Source organism: Trachymyrmex cornetzi, unplaced genomic scaffold (assembly GCF_001594075.2).
Source record: "Trachymyrmex cornetzi isolate Tcor2-1 unplaced genomic scaffold, Tcor1.1 scaffold156, whole genome shotgun sequence".
NCBI classification, from domain to species: domain Eukaryota; kingdom Metazoa; phylum Arthropoda; class Insecta; order Hymenoptera; family Formicidae; genus Trachymyrmex; species Trachymyrmex cornetzi.
In genome coordinates this window covers 592,383-613,030 of record NW_017296157.1, presented here as the reverse complement: position 1 = coordinate 613,030, position 20,648 = coordinate 592,383, and the positions used below count along the sequence as shown (strand labels likewise).

The 20,648-nt window shown below is 31.2% G+C and overlaps 1 protein-coding gene across 1 annotated transcript; it reads right to left on the bottom strand.

The window, feature by feature from the left end:
- Positions 1–69: 69 nt before the first annotated feature.
- Tsf1 (transferrin 1) lies at positions 70–6,671 on the bottom strand. The gene is made up of 10 exons (XM_018503409.1): positions 6,457–6,671; positions 5,333–5,559; positions 4,441–4,744; positions 3,412–3,755; positions 2,761–3,011; positions 1,969–2,204; positions 1,425–1,704; positions 1,162–1,223; positions 827–1,089; positions 70–479 (listed from the first exon to the last, which is right to left on the bottom strand). Exons 1-10 carry the CDS (start codon positions 6,527–6,529, stop codon positions 390–392), a joined length of 2,130 nt encoding a protein of 709 aa, XP_018358911.1. The 5' UTR covers positions 6,530–6,671; the 3' UTR covers positions 70–389.
- Positions 6,672–20,648: the final 13,977 nt, after the last annotated feature.

Sequence of the window (20,648 nt, the reverse complement as noted above, 5' to 3'; positions counted from 1 at the left end):
AGCTTAAAACACATTTTAAAACAATTTTATAAAGATGATGTAGGAATTAAGAAATATATTGTACATGCATGCTCGGAAAATATATTTTTTTATTATCGAAAATTTAAAGAAGCAAGCGTTTATGATTCAAATCTCCACGCTCAGCATTATTCCTTAAAAGATTGGTCGTGACATTGAAGTGTGTAATCTCTATCGCGGTAATATGCTACTTGTCAATGCGTAAACATAAGCGAGGTTATCGACAGTATTTTATTTGTCTAACAGTCCTCTCGGGTTATTAATATATTATGACTTAATAATGATTTTTCAGCAACAGCAACAGAGTAGCACTATCACATATACTATAATTAAAAGCTATCAAGTAGTGTTCGATTTTTAATCGTCAAGTTTTAATGAGTGCCGTAGTCCTGTTGAATATCTGCCCAAGAATTCCACTTATCCCACGTGTTATCGATGGACATTAGTTCCTTCACGTCATCCTAAAGACAGTGACATAATATTTAACTCTTCGTACAAATAAACAGATATCTAAATTAACTGTATATGATCATCTAATTTGAAAAACAACATATTGCTAGGAAGATATAATCATTTCTTATGACGCTATATAAAAAATTGTTATCTTTGAATTTTTCGTCTAAAATATAATTTTATGTATGTATGTAGTATATTCTTGTTATTCGTAATAGTATATTTTTGCTATACGTGCTACATTTATAATAGTAGTACAATATTTAATATTAGATATCCTATTTGTGATACACTTAATATAAATTTGATTAGACTTTAATTATTATTTTAGCCAAATAGGAAATGATGATCTTACCTTGAATAATACATTGGGCTTGTCGCCCCAGGCACCAAAGAGGCGTAGCAGATCCGGATTTTTGGAGTACAATGTACTCGCAGCCAAAATGCCATGTTTCAATTCTTCAAGGGCGTTCGGGCCTTTCCCAGCCGAGCTAACAATTATTCTCGGTGGCTCCAAACCTAAATTACAACGTTCCCATTCGTTGATGGGCGCTTGACCACCATTTGGACAGAGCAAGATGTAATCTTCGAGTTTGCCAGCGGCATCCTTCTCGTTATCTATGATTTGATATATAACGTCCAGAAACAACATAATTACATGTATAATTTATTTAACATAATTGTATTTACCGAGCTGCTGCAAAGCCGTCAAAGGTAGGAATGCAACGTCACCCTTACCATCCTTCAAACATCTGAAAGAAATTAAACACTCTCTATAATATGTTATCTCTTTGGAGATATAAAATTCTCTGTAAATATATTATTCTTATTAACAAATCGCAAATGCTGTACGCAATTTATTTTATTTAAGTAAAATCGAGTAATTCCCATTTCATTTATATATAAATTAGTCGAAGATACTTGCACAAAAAATAATGAAGGGATGATATTACCTGAGTGCTCCTTTTCCGCCGTTGTAATATTCAGCATTCGTAGGTCTGCATTTCGTTGCTTCTTTTGCCTGATCGTCGTCGATCTTGATATTACCAACACACAGTTGACAGGATTTTGAATTGAGAGGTGCACCAGGTGCACAAGACTTAGAGAAGAAGGTATTTATTTCGCTAGGTTCGTTAATAAGGCTGTTATGTTTGAGTATGTGAGCTGGTGCATTGTAACCAGCAAAATTGCCTTCGTAACCGCTGTGACAAGATGGTTTGTCTTTAAGATCGCCTGTGAACGAGAATATTGATAATTATGTATGAAAGAAATTTGTATAGGGGGGGGGGGTGGCTTTTTAAAATTTATATATGTAGAGCTGATTTTTCTATAAACTTTTTTAATTATTCGAATAACACATTTTTTCTTAAAATTTTGCTTTGATATTGATATTTTTGTTAAATTAATATTTTTATTAATGTAAAATCAGTTCCAATTTTTAATTGTTATTATATATTTCATCACATTTTATGGAGTTTATAGATTGCAATATCGTACCCAATCCATTTATGGAGGAGCCGCTCTTGATAACAGCAAGTGCTGGTCGCTCGCTGAATTTCGTGGATCCCTCACCATATGTCTCAGCGACGATTGGTTTTACATTGTACTCATTAATTGCACGTTTTACTGATCCGCCGTCGATTATTGTGATATCCGCTCCATTATCCCTGACAGCCTTCAAGCAAGCAATCTCGTCTTTTTCCAGTATGCAATCAAATCTGGGTCTGGCGTCTCTATATAGATTATGATACATGTAATATATATCAAAATACAATAAAAGCAGGGTTGTATAAGTTATAAAAAAAAGTAACGAAGTTACCTTTTTTGTTCCTTTTTTTTTACGTAATTACCTTTCCTAATGAGTAACGGTAATGGTAATTAATGTTACAATTTTTAATAACAAATAACGAAATTTGAAAGTTTTTATTTCGTTACTATTTCGTTACTTCGTTACTCGTTACTTTTAGTTTTTTCAGTGAGTAACGCATAATTATGACAAGTTACTTTTCAAAGTGACTTTTCCAGCCTTAATGAATAAGAGTGTTTGCATTTTCATAATCTGAACAATATAATTTCTATCAAGGCATAAAATCGATTTCTCATTTATTTACGTTCTAGATATTTAATTAACAAAAATTTGTTAGGTTTTAGATAATAGACAATTATGACACGAATTTTGATTTTAATTAGATTTAGATAATAGAACAACTAAGAAATTAAATTTGTTTTGCTTTGAGACACCAAGTTAAATTGATCAAAAATTGACATTTATGTGTTTCGTGACTATACCTAGAGAAAGCGGCTCTAGCGAGGCTGCGACACTTGTTCAATGCATTTTCGTCCCAAACACACCAACGAGCGTCCCTTTCCGGCGCTCCGGAATTCCTCTCGATCACGTCCATATATTTCGCGCTTTGCAAATGTTCATCCGGTGATACTGGAGGTGCAGCGACAGCCAGAGTCTTCTCGTTGAGAAGCAAGAGATCTTCCCACCACTCTGCTTTCTCATTTTCGCCAAGCTGACCTAGCTGCGTCAATTCCTGAAAAAGATTCCAAAGTTAAATCGCAATCTATCCAATGCAGTGTAATAGTTACTTAAAAAAATAATTTCTTAACTAAACCTATCTTTTGAGTTCTTAATTCACTTGTTATTTTTATTATGATAATTAATTTATGGTAAAAAAAAAGATTTAATAGTGTTAATTAACTATTTAATAATGTGAATTTTTGCTAATTTCTGAGAAAACTAATTATTGCTTTCTAGAAGTGAAAATTAATGATAATATTTTTATCACAAATTATAATGTATATCTTTTAAAATTTCTGATACTACGTCATGTAATATAGGAATGCTTTTGTTCAGACAATCTCGTTGTTATTCTATGTAACATTAGTCATTAAAAACATGTAAAATAGATTCTTAAGAAACAAATCACGTACTCTTTGAATTGCTTCCGCGTTGTTGGCATCAGCTCCATTGGTCATATATCCCTGCCACGGTCGGGCAGCCCACGTGCATGGTTTCGTATTTGCGTCGATAGGTACTTTACTGCCGTCTGGGCAAAAGTACCGGAAGTCAGCCGGGTTTTCGGATGTTGGCATTGCCGGCGTAACTCCGACGGGCAGACCGAAGAAACGCTTCACATAGATGACTTTCGTCCAGGCGACGTCGCCGCCGTTGTGAGCCAGACAACGTAGAGCTCCCTCGTATCCGGAGTATATGTCCGGATAATCGCACACGTTTGGTTTCTCACATAGAGCGCACATATTGCTGTACGTCTCCTCTGAAAGAACAAAAGTAAAATAATAATAGTAAAATAATACAGATAGAATAAATAAGGCAACATGAACGAGCAAAAAATGTAGTTCTTACTTTAATTAATTGTATATATTTAAAATAAATTTAATGTGCAGGATGTTTTAACCTAATTAAGTCCTCTTCAACTGCAACATCACAGTAATAGTAAAATATTCATAAAATATCTAATTAAAAAAATTAATAGCTTACTATATTTCTCAATTAGCGTTTTTAATATTTTTTTAAAAGTATTTTTTTTTAAATAGAATGTTTATTTATACAATCCATAAAATTTGAAATGTGTCAAGTTTCATAAACACAAAAATAAATATCGAATAAAACTCAACGCATTACGACGCATCTATCAACACTTAAATATACACTTTAATTATTTCGCCATACGTGAAAGAGAAAAGTCAACTGCAGAAGAAATAGTTACGCAATGTAATTTTACTTTCTACTTAACGTAACTTCCTTCACTCGCATCGCAATTTGTTGAGCCACGGTCACTTTAACTCGCACGATTGCAAATTGACTTCAAATAAACACAAGAAAATTAGTGTCTTGAAAGAAATGAGTCGATCTAAGTACGCGTTATTTCAATTGATGATATTGTTTGCTGCACCTATATGACACAATCGCCGCAAATTTCGAAGATTACTGCCACTTACTGAGCCTCTGATTGATGGTAGGATCGGGTGACCATGTGCCCACCAAGCAACCTTTGTCGAAGAGTGTGCTTAGAGCGCGAAGTTCATTCTCGCGAGCGGAATATTCCGGGTTGTTGATGTCAGTCAACACGCCCATCGCGGTGAGTTTCGTGATGGGAATTTTGTAGCCGACATTACGGCCCACACCAGTGTGGCAGGATTTAAGACCTTTCAAGCCCTGAACGTTGTTAATGTCCAGGTCCTTGTGTATTACGGCTACCGCTTCGTAACGATATATCGCATCAGGTTCTTCCTTCGTTCTCACCTAACAGAAAAAAAAACATATTTTTCTCAACAATTTATATGATAAATTATATTCTGAATTAAATATCCTATCGAATATCCGACCGAGACTTGCAGTTTAGAATAAAAAATGTATTTGCCAAATTTTTGCATAAATTTATTTCGACTGAAAATAGGATTATTTTTCTTATTTAATTTATTCTTATCAGTCTAGTTTCTAGTTATAATTGTTGTGTGGATACATTTTTTTATTCTCGAAAGATCACAAAATTATATCTGCAAAAAATTTTTAGTTAACAAATATTTTTTAGAAATAGTCTTTTTTCTTGAAATAATCAAATAATTTTAAAAAAATATACTTTTACAATGTAAATTATACATTTACATAATATTATTTCTAATTTTTTATTATAATTTTTTTTTATTTTAGAAATAATGTTTATCGGCAAAAAGAATTGCATTTTTTGAGTGTTTTTTACATTCAAGTTCTGATCGTCTTTCCTTTTTATTTCTCTAGTTTATTTTAAGTTTGCTTTTTCTAACTATGCCAGATTTATAATTAAAAATTTATTTTTTGAATATAATAAATTTTGAAGTGTTAATGTATGACCTGTTCGACGATACTATATCCAGCCTTTTCAGCCAATTTATTCTTCGCCGCGAGATACATGTCTTCTGGATCTACAGCAACGATATCTGCTTCCTTTCTACCGACTCTTTCGATACAGTCATATCGATCGCGTCCGGAGATACATGATATTGGAAAACCTTTGCTTGCCGACTCTTCCATCATTTTCACGCATTCCTTTGAATATTTCTCCGGGATGCACATTGTGACTAAATAAAACACGAAGAATCGATTGCTTATCATACTATATTATCTTTTATTTTATTAATAGTTTTAGGATATATTTATGCTAAAAGTCTAAAAATTAAACTCAAACATTAAAATTTTATGGGAGTCAAAAAATATATAATAGCTTTTAAATCTTTTTTAATTATTCTACACGGAGAAAATTTTATATTAAGTTTTAATATAAAATTTTAAATTACATTTTACTATGTCTCTTGAATTTTCGTATGGATCCTTACAACATAATTCCGACTTAACTTTTACTATGGTAATACTGATTTTTATCACATAAATAAAGTAATTATTTTGTTAAGCCATATTCTAACATGAAAACAGTTAATTTTTACTATGGTATGCAAACAAAATTTGCTAGGTATATATTTTTTATTTATCTTTACAATACTAATTTTTATTCAACAAGATTTGATTTTGTAATAAAAAATGTTACTATAAAATTTACTATAAAAAAGTGTAAAAATTACGTTTGCCATATTCTAACATGAAAACAGTTAATTTTTACTATGGTACGCAAACAAAATTTGCTAGGTATATTTGATTTTGTAAAAAATTTTTACTATGAAAAAGTGTAAAAATTACGTTATATTATTGTTTTTTAAAAAAATAACTATAGCATTTAAACTTATAATTTACATGAAGACCACAGCTACTACCACATTATAGTAATTTTAAATATAAAATTTTCTCCGTGTATAAAAAGATTTTATGATTAAATGTGAGAAGTATAATAGATCATGCTTAGTATTCAAATTTACAAATCGGAGAAAATAAACAGTTAAAAAATTCTTATTTACTCAGATAATCGATGTAATATTTTCAATATATTTTTATAAATTAGCTGTTAATTTGCACAAAGTACTTACACACTCGTGGCGGATTCTCAGCGGACGCAGCCGCCACCGCGAAAATCGCTAGTACCGCGAATCTGTGCAGCATCTTGATGACGGCACTTCGCGGATTATGATATACAATTTTCCCCCAAAAATTAACGAAATTTAGAAGACGAGGCAGAGTCCAAGTGTGGCCGCAGACAGATGATCGGCGACGACTTGTCAAAACCGTCCGGAATAGCGGTCTAAGTACGTCCTTATATAGATGCGTCTTTTTCTTCCTCGTACTTCAGCTCGCGAAAGAGAAGTAGGGGGAAGGAGTTTCGCTCGTTTTCCTCCTCTCTTCTTCTCTATCGCTTCGCGATCCCCGCCGTCGTTTTTCTTCGTTCGTTTCGCATAATGACGCCATCGTTGTTCATTATCTATTCGATTCCTCGCCTCTCCTGCGACAATGGCACTTTCAAGCCCCGTCGCGCATCGCCCTTCAGGAAAAGACAGGTTTTTTGGTATCAGTGCTGCAGTGTTTTGAAAATTATTATTATCAAGCGCAAGTATATACGCTAACAGAAATAATTTTCCTTAAAGTTCCAAAAGCAATATAATTTCTTGAGATTATATTGCTTTTGGAACCTTATAATATACAGGGTGTGCCTTAAAAAGCACCCAAGAACCATATAGCGCTATTCTTGTTCAAAAACTAAATCTAAGCCTTATGAATGATTTTGCAATTTTCGCAATTTTTTTTATTTACCCTATAAATAAAATGTTTAAAATCGACGCATAAGACAACTTTAAGAAATTGTTAAGAGTTCATTTTTAAGATATTTAATAAACACTGAAAAACATCTTAAAATTGTCTTCGTCGATTTTACTCGCTTATTCGATAATCTTTAAAAACTAATAAATATTTCGTTTTAACTATTGCAAAAATTTCAAAATGGTTTATAAATTTTAGACTCAATTTTTGATCAGGAATAGTACTATATAATTTGTGAACGCTTTTTAAGATACATCCTGTATATCTAGGATGTTGTTGACATATGAAGATTAATTATTTTTATGCCAATTTATTAGGTATCTATGTAATTATACGGCGATGATAATATAACGTATTTAGAGCTTATTTTATCTAAAATATAGGAAATTAAATAAATAATCTATTTTTTTCGATCTTAATTTTTATTTTAATTTAACTTAATTTTAGCGACATTGTATGATTTATAAATCCCATCACACATAGTTGTAAATTGAAATACGCTTTATTTAACTGTAACAAAAATTTATTAGGACATATATTAATAATATATTAATAATCTGTAATCAGAAATATTTAATAAAGGTAACAAATGGTTTTATTAATTAAAATATAATTGTAATTAACAAATGCAATATTTCAATTTTAGATGTTAAGAAAAAGAAATGTTATTTCATTTAATTAATTAGTAACAAAGAAAAAATTATTCCGGTTTCTGATGAGAGAAATATCACCCTGTTCATAAAAAATACTATAGGAGCTAGATATCGTTGAACTCAGTCAGGCTTGGTGCGGCTGCGGTCATTAACATTCTCGGTAATTTTCCAAAATGAGTTTCTTGCCCATTATCGGTGGCATCGTATCAATGGAAAACCTTGAAGCGGTATTTTTCCATCAGTCCGGTCCTCGTTTGCCTCCTCGTTTCAAGTTTAACCCATGTCATCAGTTTTGTTTGGAGAATTCGCGTCCTTCGCTCTTCGAAGATGCGATGCACGCAAATACGCACACATTGTCATGTTAAAACGCACATCGCGAATTTAAAACAGCATGGATTTTCGTTGACACAAGGAAAGTACCGAAGTAATTCCCCCATTATCATTATGACGGTTCAGTTCTCTTCTTCTCTTTTCTTGTTAATAGATCAACAAAAACTGAATAAATAACCATGTAATGTTCACGTTTATGTTTTATCGCTACAACGGCACTCGATAAGTATGTAATCTCTGAACCGCGAGATATAAATAATATTAACACGATTGCTTTATATATATACAGTGGCATGCAAAAGTTTTCGGTCAGTGACATTTTGTATTCTAATTTATATAAAAAAGCCTGATAAAATTTTAATTATTATCGGATTTTAATACAAGATGTGGGTAACAAAATCTTGTACTAACATATGATAATGATTAAAATTTGACTAGGCTTCTTTTTATAAATTAAAGTACAAAATGTCATTGACTGGAAATTTTTGCACGCTATTGTATATGTATATATGTATATAGTGTTACTGCATGAGTTTATAAAGAATAATCTATTAAAAAATAAGTTTATCAATACGAAAGTGCAGTTAATTGGTTGTCTGCCAAGTAACATAAAATTGCATTATGTAAACAAAAAGTTTTTATTAAAACAGGAATTAATAATAATTAATTGTTACTTTAACGAAAACCTTTAAACAGAGATAACAATCTTCTGCGATAAAGACATCGAAAAATTAATTGAATTCATTCTAAATCTATTATTTTTTTTAAATTTTAGTCTTCGGAATTTTGAAATATGTAAATGTTTTATAAAGTTAAAGATTGATAATTACAGCTTATTCTAATTATTTTTAACGTTAAACTCTTTCTCGATAATAAAATTTATTGCAACGTCTATTTGCTTTATTTACATAGTGGGTAATTTTCATATCTGTGACATGACAGTATTTTGCGCAGAATTCATTCTCATAACAAGAGAGTGATAATTTAAAATAACTGCAAAATAATATTTATAGTCTGCCCAGTTTTTTAAACGGATTGTATAGGTGTAAGAGTGAATTATTTTTTGTTTCTTGTTGATGTAGATTCTTATCGACCATTATACAACTCGCGGAAGCATGAATGTTGATGTGGAGATACTATAAATACGTGCCTGATTGATGATCAGCATGTAATATCATGATTCACTATCTACCTATATATATCTTAGCATGTGCCAAATCAGAATATCCTTCGTAGCAGACGATGAACCACTAGAGAAAGAAATGTTTTAAATCATTGAAAATAGTGAATAATTCATGATTTTTCATTGTGGAAAGCAAAAATCTCAATGTTATAATCAGGACTGGGCATATATTTAAAATACTTTCATTTAAAACACAATATTTGCAACACAAATGTATTTTGTATCTTGTATCTTATATTTTAAATATTAAGATTGACAATTAATCAATCTCATTATTTGAATTACACAATAAAAAAACTTTTAATTTTAAATATACAATATTTCGATTTTAAATACAAAAAATACGTAATATTTTCATGTGCTCCGTTGAAATATAAAATACAAAATACAGAATACAATTGTCTTACAAATATTATTTTTTGAATAAAAGTATTTCGAATATATGGTCAGTCCTAGTTATAATATCGTTATCGTGTGGTCTTGCCAATAACATCTGTCGTGATTTATCTCACGATAGCTCTCGTAATCACTAAATAAAATATTTCGACAAGGAAATAATATCGGTTATAGTTTATTTCGATAATCATGTTAAATTGCATAATCATGATATCGCGATTGCTATAGTAGCAAGATTTCTTTCTAGAAAAATAGTGATAAATAATAATAATGCTGATACGAACAAATATGATAAAATAAAATATCAAGTTAAACATAATAGAGAGCATCTAGAATCGATCGAAGTTAGATGTTTCGAATAATATAATATTCTTGGTCCATAAATTTAATTTTATATCAAGTATTCTATATAATACGAACACATACATATATAAAATTATTACCCTTTAGAAAAGAAGCAAAAGATACAATTTAGCTAAAAATTCAGCCAAAAATTTTATAAAAAATTATTTTTAAATAATAATAAATTTAATAAAAAATATAGTATTAAACTGTAACCGAAGTACATATATTTTTTGTGACGCTAAAGAAATGTATGGTTTTTGAAACTTACTAAAACTTTTGCTAGCAATTTTATTTTCTTTAAAAATTTTTGTAGTTGTTTCATTATATATTTCTAATATATTGTACAAAGCTATTTGAAAAACGCAAATAAAATAGTATTGATGTAATGTATTGCTTCTAAATCTTGTTAGATAAAGATCTGTCTTTATAGTTCATTTTTATTTTAAGACTACCTTAAATAATATATTAACCCTTACCGTACCATCTACAATTTGGTACCTCATCCATACCATCAAGGATCACTTCAAATCTCTTCGTTTTTTCACCTCTTCAAAATAATTCAAAAAAATCTCTAAAAATTCACCAACATACTTTCAACTTTCTAGAATAAATATTGACTCTTTATTTTGGAAAATAATAAAACGTAGTATAATTTATAATTACCGAAAGATAACTTGCACGCACAGGAATCGCTCGGTCACTAGTTACCCATATTAATACGGTAAGGGTTAAGATGCTAATACGGATCTGTGATTTACTTATGACGTAAAATTATATTTAAGATGGTTTTAAAATATAAGAACCAATAGTGAATATATTGGCCATAAACATAAATTGGCGTTAAAATTTTTTTTCAGAAAATATTATTTTTAAAAGTTATTTCTAAGGTCATCAAAATCTATAAGTTCCAATCATGACTCATATCATTTTTAGTTAATTAGGACGACTCAATTCCTTTGCGGCTTTCAAACAAAATAAACAACTGTAATCTTTAAATATAGTACGTATGTATCTTTTTTTATTTTTACTAAGAAATGTTCAGACGCAGTAATATGACTTTCCTTATTCGTTTCTTGGAACTAATAATTTTCCTTTATTGCACATATAAAATTTTTCGTGAGATCGAGATCGAAATAATAAGCATCAATGACAAATGTAATATGAAACTGTCGTCATTATCATACATATTACACATGAATCTACATAAATCTACAATTCAGTTAACCAACTAATTAAGGATACATTTCATACTCAGAGCACGATATACTCTATGTTTATAATCTTTTCCATGAATGCAAAAATAGAATAACTTTATTATTCAGCGGAAAAAAAAAACAGTTTTTATAAATTAATGTCGAGAAAATTAAGTTGACATTAAGCCGCAATGCTGATGTTCTCGACGCTCGTATGAGATCTTTTTCCTCGACACATGAGTACTATGCGGTTTTAAACTGCAAGGTCGGATACGTTCGCAACTTCAAAACCTCGAGGTGAGCATGCAAGATTAGCAGCTGCTCATAATTAGCTTCTGCTTTCATAACGAGTTTAGTACGTCTCGCAATCGCCGCGAGTCTTATCCTTCGAGACTCTTCGTCCCTCTTGCGATGCGGATCGTCAAGCAACCTGCGACGCTTCTCAACGTCCGAGGACTTTGTTCTGATCTCCTCCGATATCTTATCGTTCTTTTTCTTCCACTTAGCTATCCGTAGCTTCGCTTCTTTCAGACACGCTTGTTCTAATTCCAACAATTCACGAAATTTCTGGAAATAGATTTTAAATTTCTCGAATTATTTGTAAACTTGTAAACTTGAGTTTTAATAATAATAAATCGATACTCACGTTTCGAAATATTCGCAAATTGGCTTGCATCTTTTCGTAATCTCTATCTAAATTTACACTACAAGGAGAGTTGGTCAAAAATTCGAGCACGTTTCTCGTGATCTAAAATTACATAAACAACATAGTTCTGACATGTTAAATAATTGTGTTATGATAGAATTGTGTTGTGAATGAAAAAAACAATTTTGTTGAAATTTGTAAAAATTTAGCTACATAGAGTTAAATTTTTAGATACTTTAGCAAAACCGTTCTTTCCATGTAAAAAAAAATATTACCATAATAATAATATAATAATAATACACTTTATTAAAAGAGAAACACTTTCTTGCAAATCTTCATACCTTGAACTCTCGGATATCCTTCAAGTCCCGCTGCAGGTCCTCCATTGTCATCTTTGCGCAAACGTGCTGCCATTCATATTGTGACAGGACTTTCTGCAAGTGCATGGATTTATGCATAGCTGCCAGTTTACGTTTCCCAGTTTCAACAATACAATCGTTGACCCGTAAAAGTTCCTCGCACGTAACGAGAACGGCGTTTGCATAGTCAGAGGGACAACCTCGCAGCGGTACCTCGATCTGGCCCATTTTTAAGACAAGTTGAATCTCCATTTCCTGCGCGAGTTGCATCAAGGATTTCTCCCTGTCATCCAGGCTGACCTTCTTGCATACCACGGTGTTATCAGCTGACTGCATCGCTTTCTGATAAAACGACAGCGTCTGCTCCGCTTCGGCCATCTCTACCGCGCAACATGTTACCTTCGACATTATCCGATTTTTTTGACAATGTTATATCTTTTCTTTTTTATAATTAGCTTGAAAAGTCGTTGTTATACATGAAAGAGAAAATAAAAGCAATGCACTTCTATTTTATCTTGAAACTTTTATATATTATATCAATAAATCGAAATTAATATTTCTTATAATATTTTTTATTTTTGGATAACAGATAAAAATCTTCAATCTAATATAATTATTACTATACATTAATAAAACAGAAATCGGATTAGACCTATAAAAATTTGAATATTTACCTAATTTAAATCTGACCTCTATTCTCTTTAAAACAGTTTCCTTTTACATTTATAGAGTAATCCGCCGTTTCCGCTATGCCAAGCGTTCTCTAGAAATCCTTAAATCGTGTTAAGCAGCTTTTACGATTCTGCTTGAATGTCTTTGACTGAAGTTTTCGGTCTTTTGAGACAAACGTCTTCACGCAACTCAAAATTATTTTGAAGGGGATAGAAGCCAGATTTAAATGATCTAAATATTCAAATTTTTATGGTTCGGTTTCTTTTTAATTGACCTGTATCATACATATACCCAGGATAATCGTATATATTTTCATAAATAAGTGATCATCTCTCTTTTTTTCTTACCTTTATCTCCATTTCAACCTTTATCCTCCTCAATCTACACATCATTTGCCAATATTCGGCGTTAATTTGCGATGGTAAATTTCGAGGCATTGAATCCAAAGCATCCATGCCTTTGAGGAAATCCAGGCAATCGTGTGGTAAGATGTCTGACCTCTCACTACTTACGACGCATCTTGCTACCTCTGTCAGATATGTGACAGACGTGGTAGTCAGCCGACTGGTCTTGGGCCGCTTCTTGTAGTGCCTGAACAAGTGTTCTACTATCGGCTGCTTCACCTCTGCGAATTCACCGCGGAACTTGGCCTCCTGACGTTTGTCCGCCTTGCAGAGGTTGTCATATCGAACTTTTAGCTCTGACACGACCATCTCCAGCGAGTTGCATTCCTCGACGAGCCTGCGTACCTCTTGCATTGCTGGTGTTAATTTCTCGTCAGTGAAATGAGCGATTTTTTCTTTGCCGTCAACCATAGTACGGTGTCTTCGAATCGCACGTAACCTTGTCAGTCTTTCCTGAAGGATTGCGCTTTCAATTTGTATCTTCTTTAATTCCAGATCTTTTAACTTGTCGTTGAATGCGGTGATGTCTCTTTGCAAGGCGTCTAAAATGTTTTACGTATCTAAATAAAAACATTAGCATGCAGTCTGCAGATTATTTTAAAGACGATTATTCTATTTTAGTAAACACGTTTATTTTTAAATGTTTCGACTGACCTTTTGTTTCTACAATATCAGCCTGCAATGTAGCTTTATATTTTTCTCGTTCTCTTTGCAGCGTTTGCACTTTGGACTTATACGATGTAATAATTGCAATATCCTCTTCGGTATATTTCGAAGGATTCTTCATAATTAGACAGTGTGGCACAGGTATTTCCTTTTTCACCTCGTCTTCCCATCTTAAGAATATTTTTTTTATTTTGAATATTAAGAGTATCAAATTTTTTTTAGAAAACATACAAAAGTCTATTTGTATTAATCCTTGTGCAATTGTTTTTTAAATTTTGATCGACTTACTTAAGTTCTAATACACCATCCATTATTTTTTCAAGAGTCATTTTATAAAAATCGCTAGTTTTTTTGTCTTTACTTTCATCTTCTCCATCCTCATCCATTATTTTCAATTCTCCTTGTCGTGACTTCTCAAATATTTCGTGATCTTTTACGGTAATTACGTAGTCAGGTATTTCATCGACATTCCAGGAAGGAGTCTCGATTGGCTCCAAAACGGAATTTATTTCAAACATCATCTTCAATTCAGATGCGCAATATTGAAGCTTGTCGATGCGTTCCTTTGCACATTTTAATACGCATTCCTTCGCGCGTTTCATTTCTTCGAAGAGCTTGTTAAAATGCATCTGTTTAAAAAAATTCAATTCATAGAAATTTTACTTTGATATAAGTTTTTATGATGAAATAATTAAGTATAATTATATCTAAATATGTTTTGAGTATTGCGTAGTATAATATAATTAAGTGTTGAATAGTCAAATTTAAGGCAACTGTTACTTTTAATTTACGCTCTCGATTTTCAATGATAACATCTTTCTGTAGAATAGCCTCGAGATTGCTGTTATATGGAATCAATAGCTGATGTGTCGAAGTTATGCTTTCATCCTCAATCCATTTATGCGTTGTGATACCCGATATACACAATTGTTCATCATCATCCGCGAGTGTATGCCATCTCTTAGCTGTTTGATATGTTTTACTTCCGGCCTTAGTTGTTAAGGATTCTTTATTGAAAATTACTGTAGATTCTTGTTTTGTATCATTTTCTTTATCTATTGATCTATCATACACATCGTAACTAGAAAAATTGTTATTCTTTATAATATTTTAATAATATCCTACATTCTCGTAAATTTATAATATATAATATTTGCTTCTATAAATTCTTAAATACATTACAACATCAATCAAATTATTGCATTATTTAACATATATTACAGTAAAAAAATAGAGAAGGTATTTATTACGCTTATCATTAATTAACTAATTAAGAATACGAGAAATAGTTAATAAAAAATAAAAAGATAATAGATAAAAATACCTGTATAAAAATTCGTCAGTGTCCGAAGAAAGTCTATCCCATCCCTTTATCTTTTGGGACGATGCGACGAGAGGATAATTTTGAACGATTGTATCACCATCAATTGATCTGAGAGCACATGGTTTAACTTGCAGCGGTTCCCAGAATATTTCACGTAGATTCGATGCCACCTGATCTCGTTGAGCGCAATCCTCTTCAAGGTTTTGACGCAACTTGTCTCGTTCAAGCCGAGCCTCTTCTATTCTCCGTTGTCGGGCCTCGCGATCCAAATCAAAAGCCGAGATCGGCAAACGGGCGTCCGGTGGTTTGCTTTCGTTTATATTGAGAAGCTCACTTATCTATTGCAAAACTTATTTTAATCCTAAATCAAAATTAAATCCTAAAAAAGACATTACTTGCGTTTTAATTTTCTCAAGGTCGGTTAATATAGAAGCCCGTAGAGGCAGAGCTTCCTCGTGTTCGGCTTTCAATTTAGCGGCGATTATACTATCCAACCAGGATTTTTTTCCTTGATCATACTGTTCGTTTGGATAGGAAGTAAAATCTTCGATCGTTAAATTCATATTCATAGTTTCAGTTTCGGTCAAATTTGTTTTTGTCTCTGGTAAGCTGCCGTACAATTAAATTAATTTATATTTATTTTTATAATGATTTTCTAAATAGAGATTTCAATAATGCATAAGGAACAAATAAAGATAAAATACCGAATTCGATTGGCAACAACATCGCCATTTCTACCGAGAGAAACGATCATTTCTCCAAATTGCGAAGAAATTGCACTTTTCACGCCACCTTGAGTACGATGGTGTGGCATAAAAATTGCAATCACTTTGCGAAGTTCCATGTTATCTCTAACTATAATTAAGCCATCGTATCCATATGTTACAATTCGAGAATCGGTAACATATATTCCAATGTTTCTCAGCTGATGCATGGTTAACAATGCATCTGTGAGGACGATATCTTGAAAATCATTCTACATAAAAAAGATAAATTAATTTTTTTTAAGAATTTAAGTAAAAAAATTCAGGGTAAAAAATTAAAATAACGATTATATATATAATATTTAAAAATTTTGCATACAGCATGAAAAATGTATTTTCACTTCCTTATAGAAATTTAATACTGAAATGTATAAGTTATTAATTACTTACTTTGAGTACTAAAAGTATTGTTATTCAGTTTTCTTAATGTTCAAAATAAGTAATTAATCTTACCTTCCAGTTAGCCATTAAGTTGGCAAATATTAAATGTTTGCAAGAGTTATCTTGATAATTATTTAAATTAATCAATATTTAAGAATGTTGATCTACTCCCCTTTTAAGTAAAGCATTTTTTATAAAAATGCAATTTAACTCACTTGGTACTTCAATTTGTACGTATAATCGAATATTCACCTCTATTTCCATTTTATGTAACTGTTTAGACAAAGAAGGTACACCTAATATGTCCAGAGGCTTACATCCATGATAGAGCGACCTGAAAGGTCTTGATATATCTATTATGCAAACGGCATGTGTGCAGAACTCGACCGAATTCTCGCAAGTGTACACAATCACTTTGTTGCCCCCGATCAAAGCCATAGAAGGAATAGTTGTTGTTAGGATCAAGATTTCAAAACGGTCGTAACTTTTTTCGTATATCAAAAAATCAGCTATCTACAAAAAAACGCAAAAAAAACATCGAATTATTTTCAGTTTTTCTTCAAAAATACATAAACCGATGTATCTCTATTCTTACATAATTTATAATATAATAAGTAATGTTTTAAACAATATATATTTTAATATAATTTTATATAATCTTACATATCCATCAATTTCTATAAATCCTAGAACATTTACACGTTGTTGTTTACATCGTTTACCAATAATGAACATTATGCCAGTTTGAGAATTGCTAATTCCCAAAAGTTCGCCATGGTGTGAAAATTTTACTTTATCTAGTAAGTTTCCATAGAGATGGAAGCAATTAAAAATTTTGGGCAATGAAACTTTTATGACATCGATTAGTATGCAATTGCCAGCAGCGCTGCACGAAGCAAGCATTGGTAAGGTAGGATGTGAATCTACGTGAAGAACTGTAATGAAAGAAGACTAATTATGATATAGTATAATAATCTAACTAATTAAAAAAATATGTCTAATAATGCTTTAAGTAAAAATTTTAAGTAAAAATTAAATGTTTGCTTAGGCTTCTTTATGTTGATTTTACCTTCACCGTGATGCTTCAGAGATAATCTCGCTGTCAGTTTACCGGTCAATAACTCGAAAATGCAAAGACGATCTAATCGGTCTAACGTCGCGACGTGATCTGTACGCTGAGATATAGAAAACAATGCTTTGTATTCAATTTCGTCCGTATAAATAACTTCTATATGAGGAATGTTGTCTTGTTGCGTACAAATCTCAAAAATTTCTCCGTTTTTAGAATGAAACAAAATCCCATCTTTGAAACAATGTTGTTTCCCTACTTGTATAGAATAGAAAGTCGAAACCGACCAAATGAATTTCCATGCCACATTCCAATCCGCAGACGTCTTCTTGTAAAACTGAAATATTGTAAATTGTAATACATTGAAAAATAAAAATTAAGTTATAATAATACAATATCGTACAATAAAAAAATTAATTTAAACTTTGTGGAAAAATAACAATAATATATTTTTAGTGCAGGGTTGGGCCTGTATTTGAAATACTTTTATATCTAAAACAGTATTTGTAAGACAATTGTATTTTGTATTTTGCATTTTAAATACTAAGATTGACAATATTTTATTATTTGAATTACGAATTACATAAAACTTTCGAACTTTCAATTTGAGATACAAAATAAGTGATACTTTTATAATATGCTTTGCTGAAATACAAAATATAAAATAACCTATATTGCAAAAACTGTATTTTAAATGAAAATATTTTAAATACATACCCTTAGTTCTGTTTTTAGCCTATATTTAATTTTATAATTTTATAAAGTACAACAATTAAACATTTCATTTATATTAAATATTTATTAATACGCACCGTAATTTCACTATTGGGATTCACAACTATTACGCCGTTTTTATGACTGACAACAATGGGCTTATTTCTTGGATGTTCGCGTATTTTCGATTTTACCACCGAGTACAACTTATTAGCTTCTATCGCCACGAGCCATACATTTCCAAATTCATCCGAGACAAATAGATTTCCTTCTAATGTCCAGGATGAAGACACAATTCTGTGTTCAGGAAGTAGTACATTTACATAATGTATACTTACGATTTTGGAGCACGTACGCACCTGATAGATCGAGAGTGTATTATTATCAATTCCAAGTTGCGATATCAAATGTGGAGGATTCGGTGAACAACTGGCAAAGTTAAACAATTTATTAATTTTTTTAATCTTAAAAAAAATTAAAGAATCTAGCTGCCAGCTCTCAATACGTTAAAAATTGTATTATGGAAAGTTACTGAACACTTACTAAATTTCTTGATTAAGATTGTCTATTTTTGTGTTAAGCATTGCAACATGTTTGCCGGTTCTCCAGAGCCACACAATCAATTGAAAATCGGGGAAGGTAGTTAGGCTTATGAGATACTCTGTACCAGCAAAAGAACAGGATAAATAACCATTGATTTTGTCGGGTAGTATGCATCTGGAGATCCTTTGTAGCATCGGATACATATATATTGATATTTTGGGATTATGTTTTCTCTCGACTACAGAAAACATGGAAACTGTCTAGAAAAATTCAAAATATTGATTTTATTAAACAATATTATTTAACAGTTATTTTTTAAACATTCAATAACCTAAATAAATAGATACTATAAACAATTGTGCGTATTCTATACCGAATGTCCAGCCAAACACGATGCACCATTGCCCCTCTCTTTGTTATCGAAGCGTTCAATTCGTTTCTCTCTCGTGTTCAGATCCAAAAAACTCACATAAATGCCGGAAGCCGTCGCGATAGCTTCCTTCCCAACAAAAACGAAGTCATGAGATTTTCCGAACTTCGTCCACCTATACAACAATGTAAATCCATTAAAAAAATACACTTTACTTGTCGAGCTCGGAAAAACAAAGCGTACTTTGTTTCAGTTATAGAAAAACTCATTTTGCTAAATTTTATAATCTGTTGAAATATATAAAAAATTTGTATTGTTTTTGCACTGTTTCTAAATCTTCTTAATTCTGTGTATGACAAGCAAATCTTGCACGTGAATAAGCATCGTGTTTGGTTGCTGAGAAACCCAGATAGCATATTGATCGGGGGTGGCCATAGAAACTGCTTTAATAATCCTTTCAAACGTATTCGTAATAAGCCACAGATTTTACACACTTTATATAACTAAAGTTTATAATTTATAATTTACAAAATTAAATTGTTTATTTTGACAAAAATTATTAATACACAAATTATCTTTTTTTGTCAGTAAAATTTATCGTGAAAAAAATTTTGTATTATTTAAAAATAATAAAAATAATTTTAGAATAAAGAACAATATAGTGTAAAAGAAAAACGTTTCCTTTATTTTTTGTACGTGTTTTGGTTGCTGAATGTATGTACCTGATTGTTAAGACTTTTATCGAATACAACATTTTGTATACCTCTCTGGAAGATAATAGAATCACCGAAAGAATGTCACTAAAAAAGTGTGCCACTGGATCAAAGTATTGTGGGAGGTTCGAAAGATGGTAACACCGTTATAGACTGCATCGTACAGCACATAATAATGGCCATGCTTTTGACTCCTCCCATTGTCATTTTAAAGCTTTTAACAATTTATAATAAATACTAGAATAACGTTTTCAGTCATATTTTTATGAATCACTTATTGGAGGTGCTCATTAAAAGTAATTTTAACAATTTCGTATTTCTTTCTTTTACAAAATTATTCTATAAAGAGATACACATGATTATTTATTTAGTTTAATACCTATTAATAGTAACATTATAACTTTATTTTAAAATATAAAATTAGAATTAGCATAGTATTAAGATTAGTTTGATAATAACATAAGGAATCATTAATTATATATATAATTTTTATTTAATTATAATTTCTTTTTAATTATAATTTCTATACTGCGATATATATCATTTAAATATATATTTTCTTAAATAAAGAAATAATACTTAAAACGATTTTCATATTACAGCAGACGGATAACAATCGATGGTGGTGCTGGAAGTATCGAAGGGGCACGGTGGAATAGTAACCCAATAACGTGAATCTCGTGCCCCTTCCGAATGCGAACGGCATATATAGGCGAAGCAAATACGATAACTTTTTATTCACG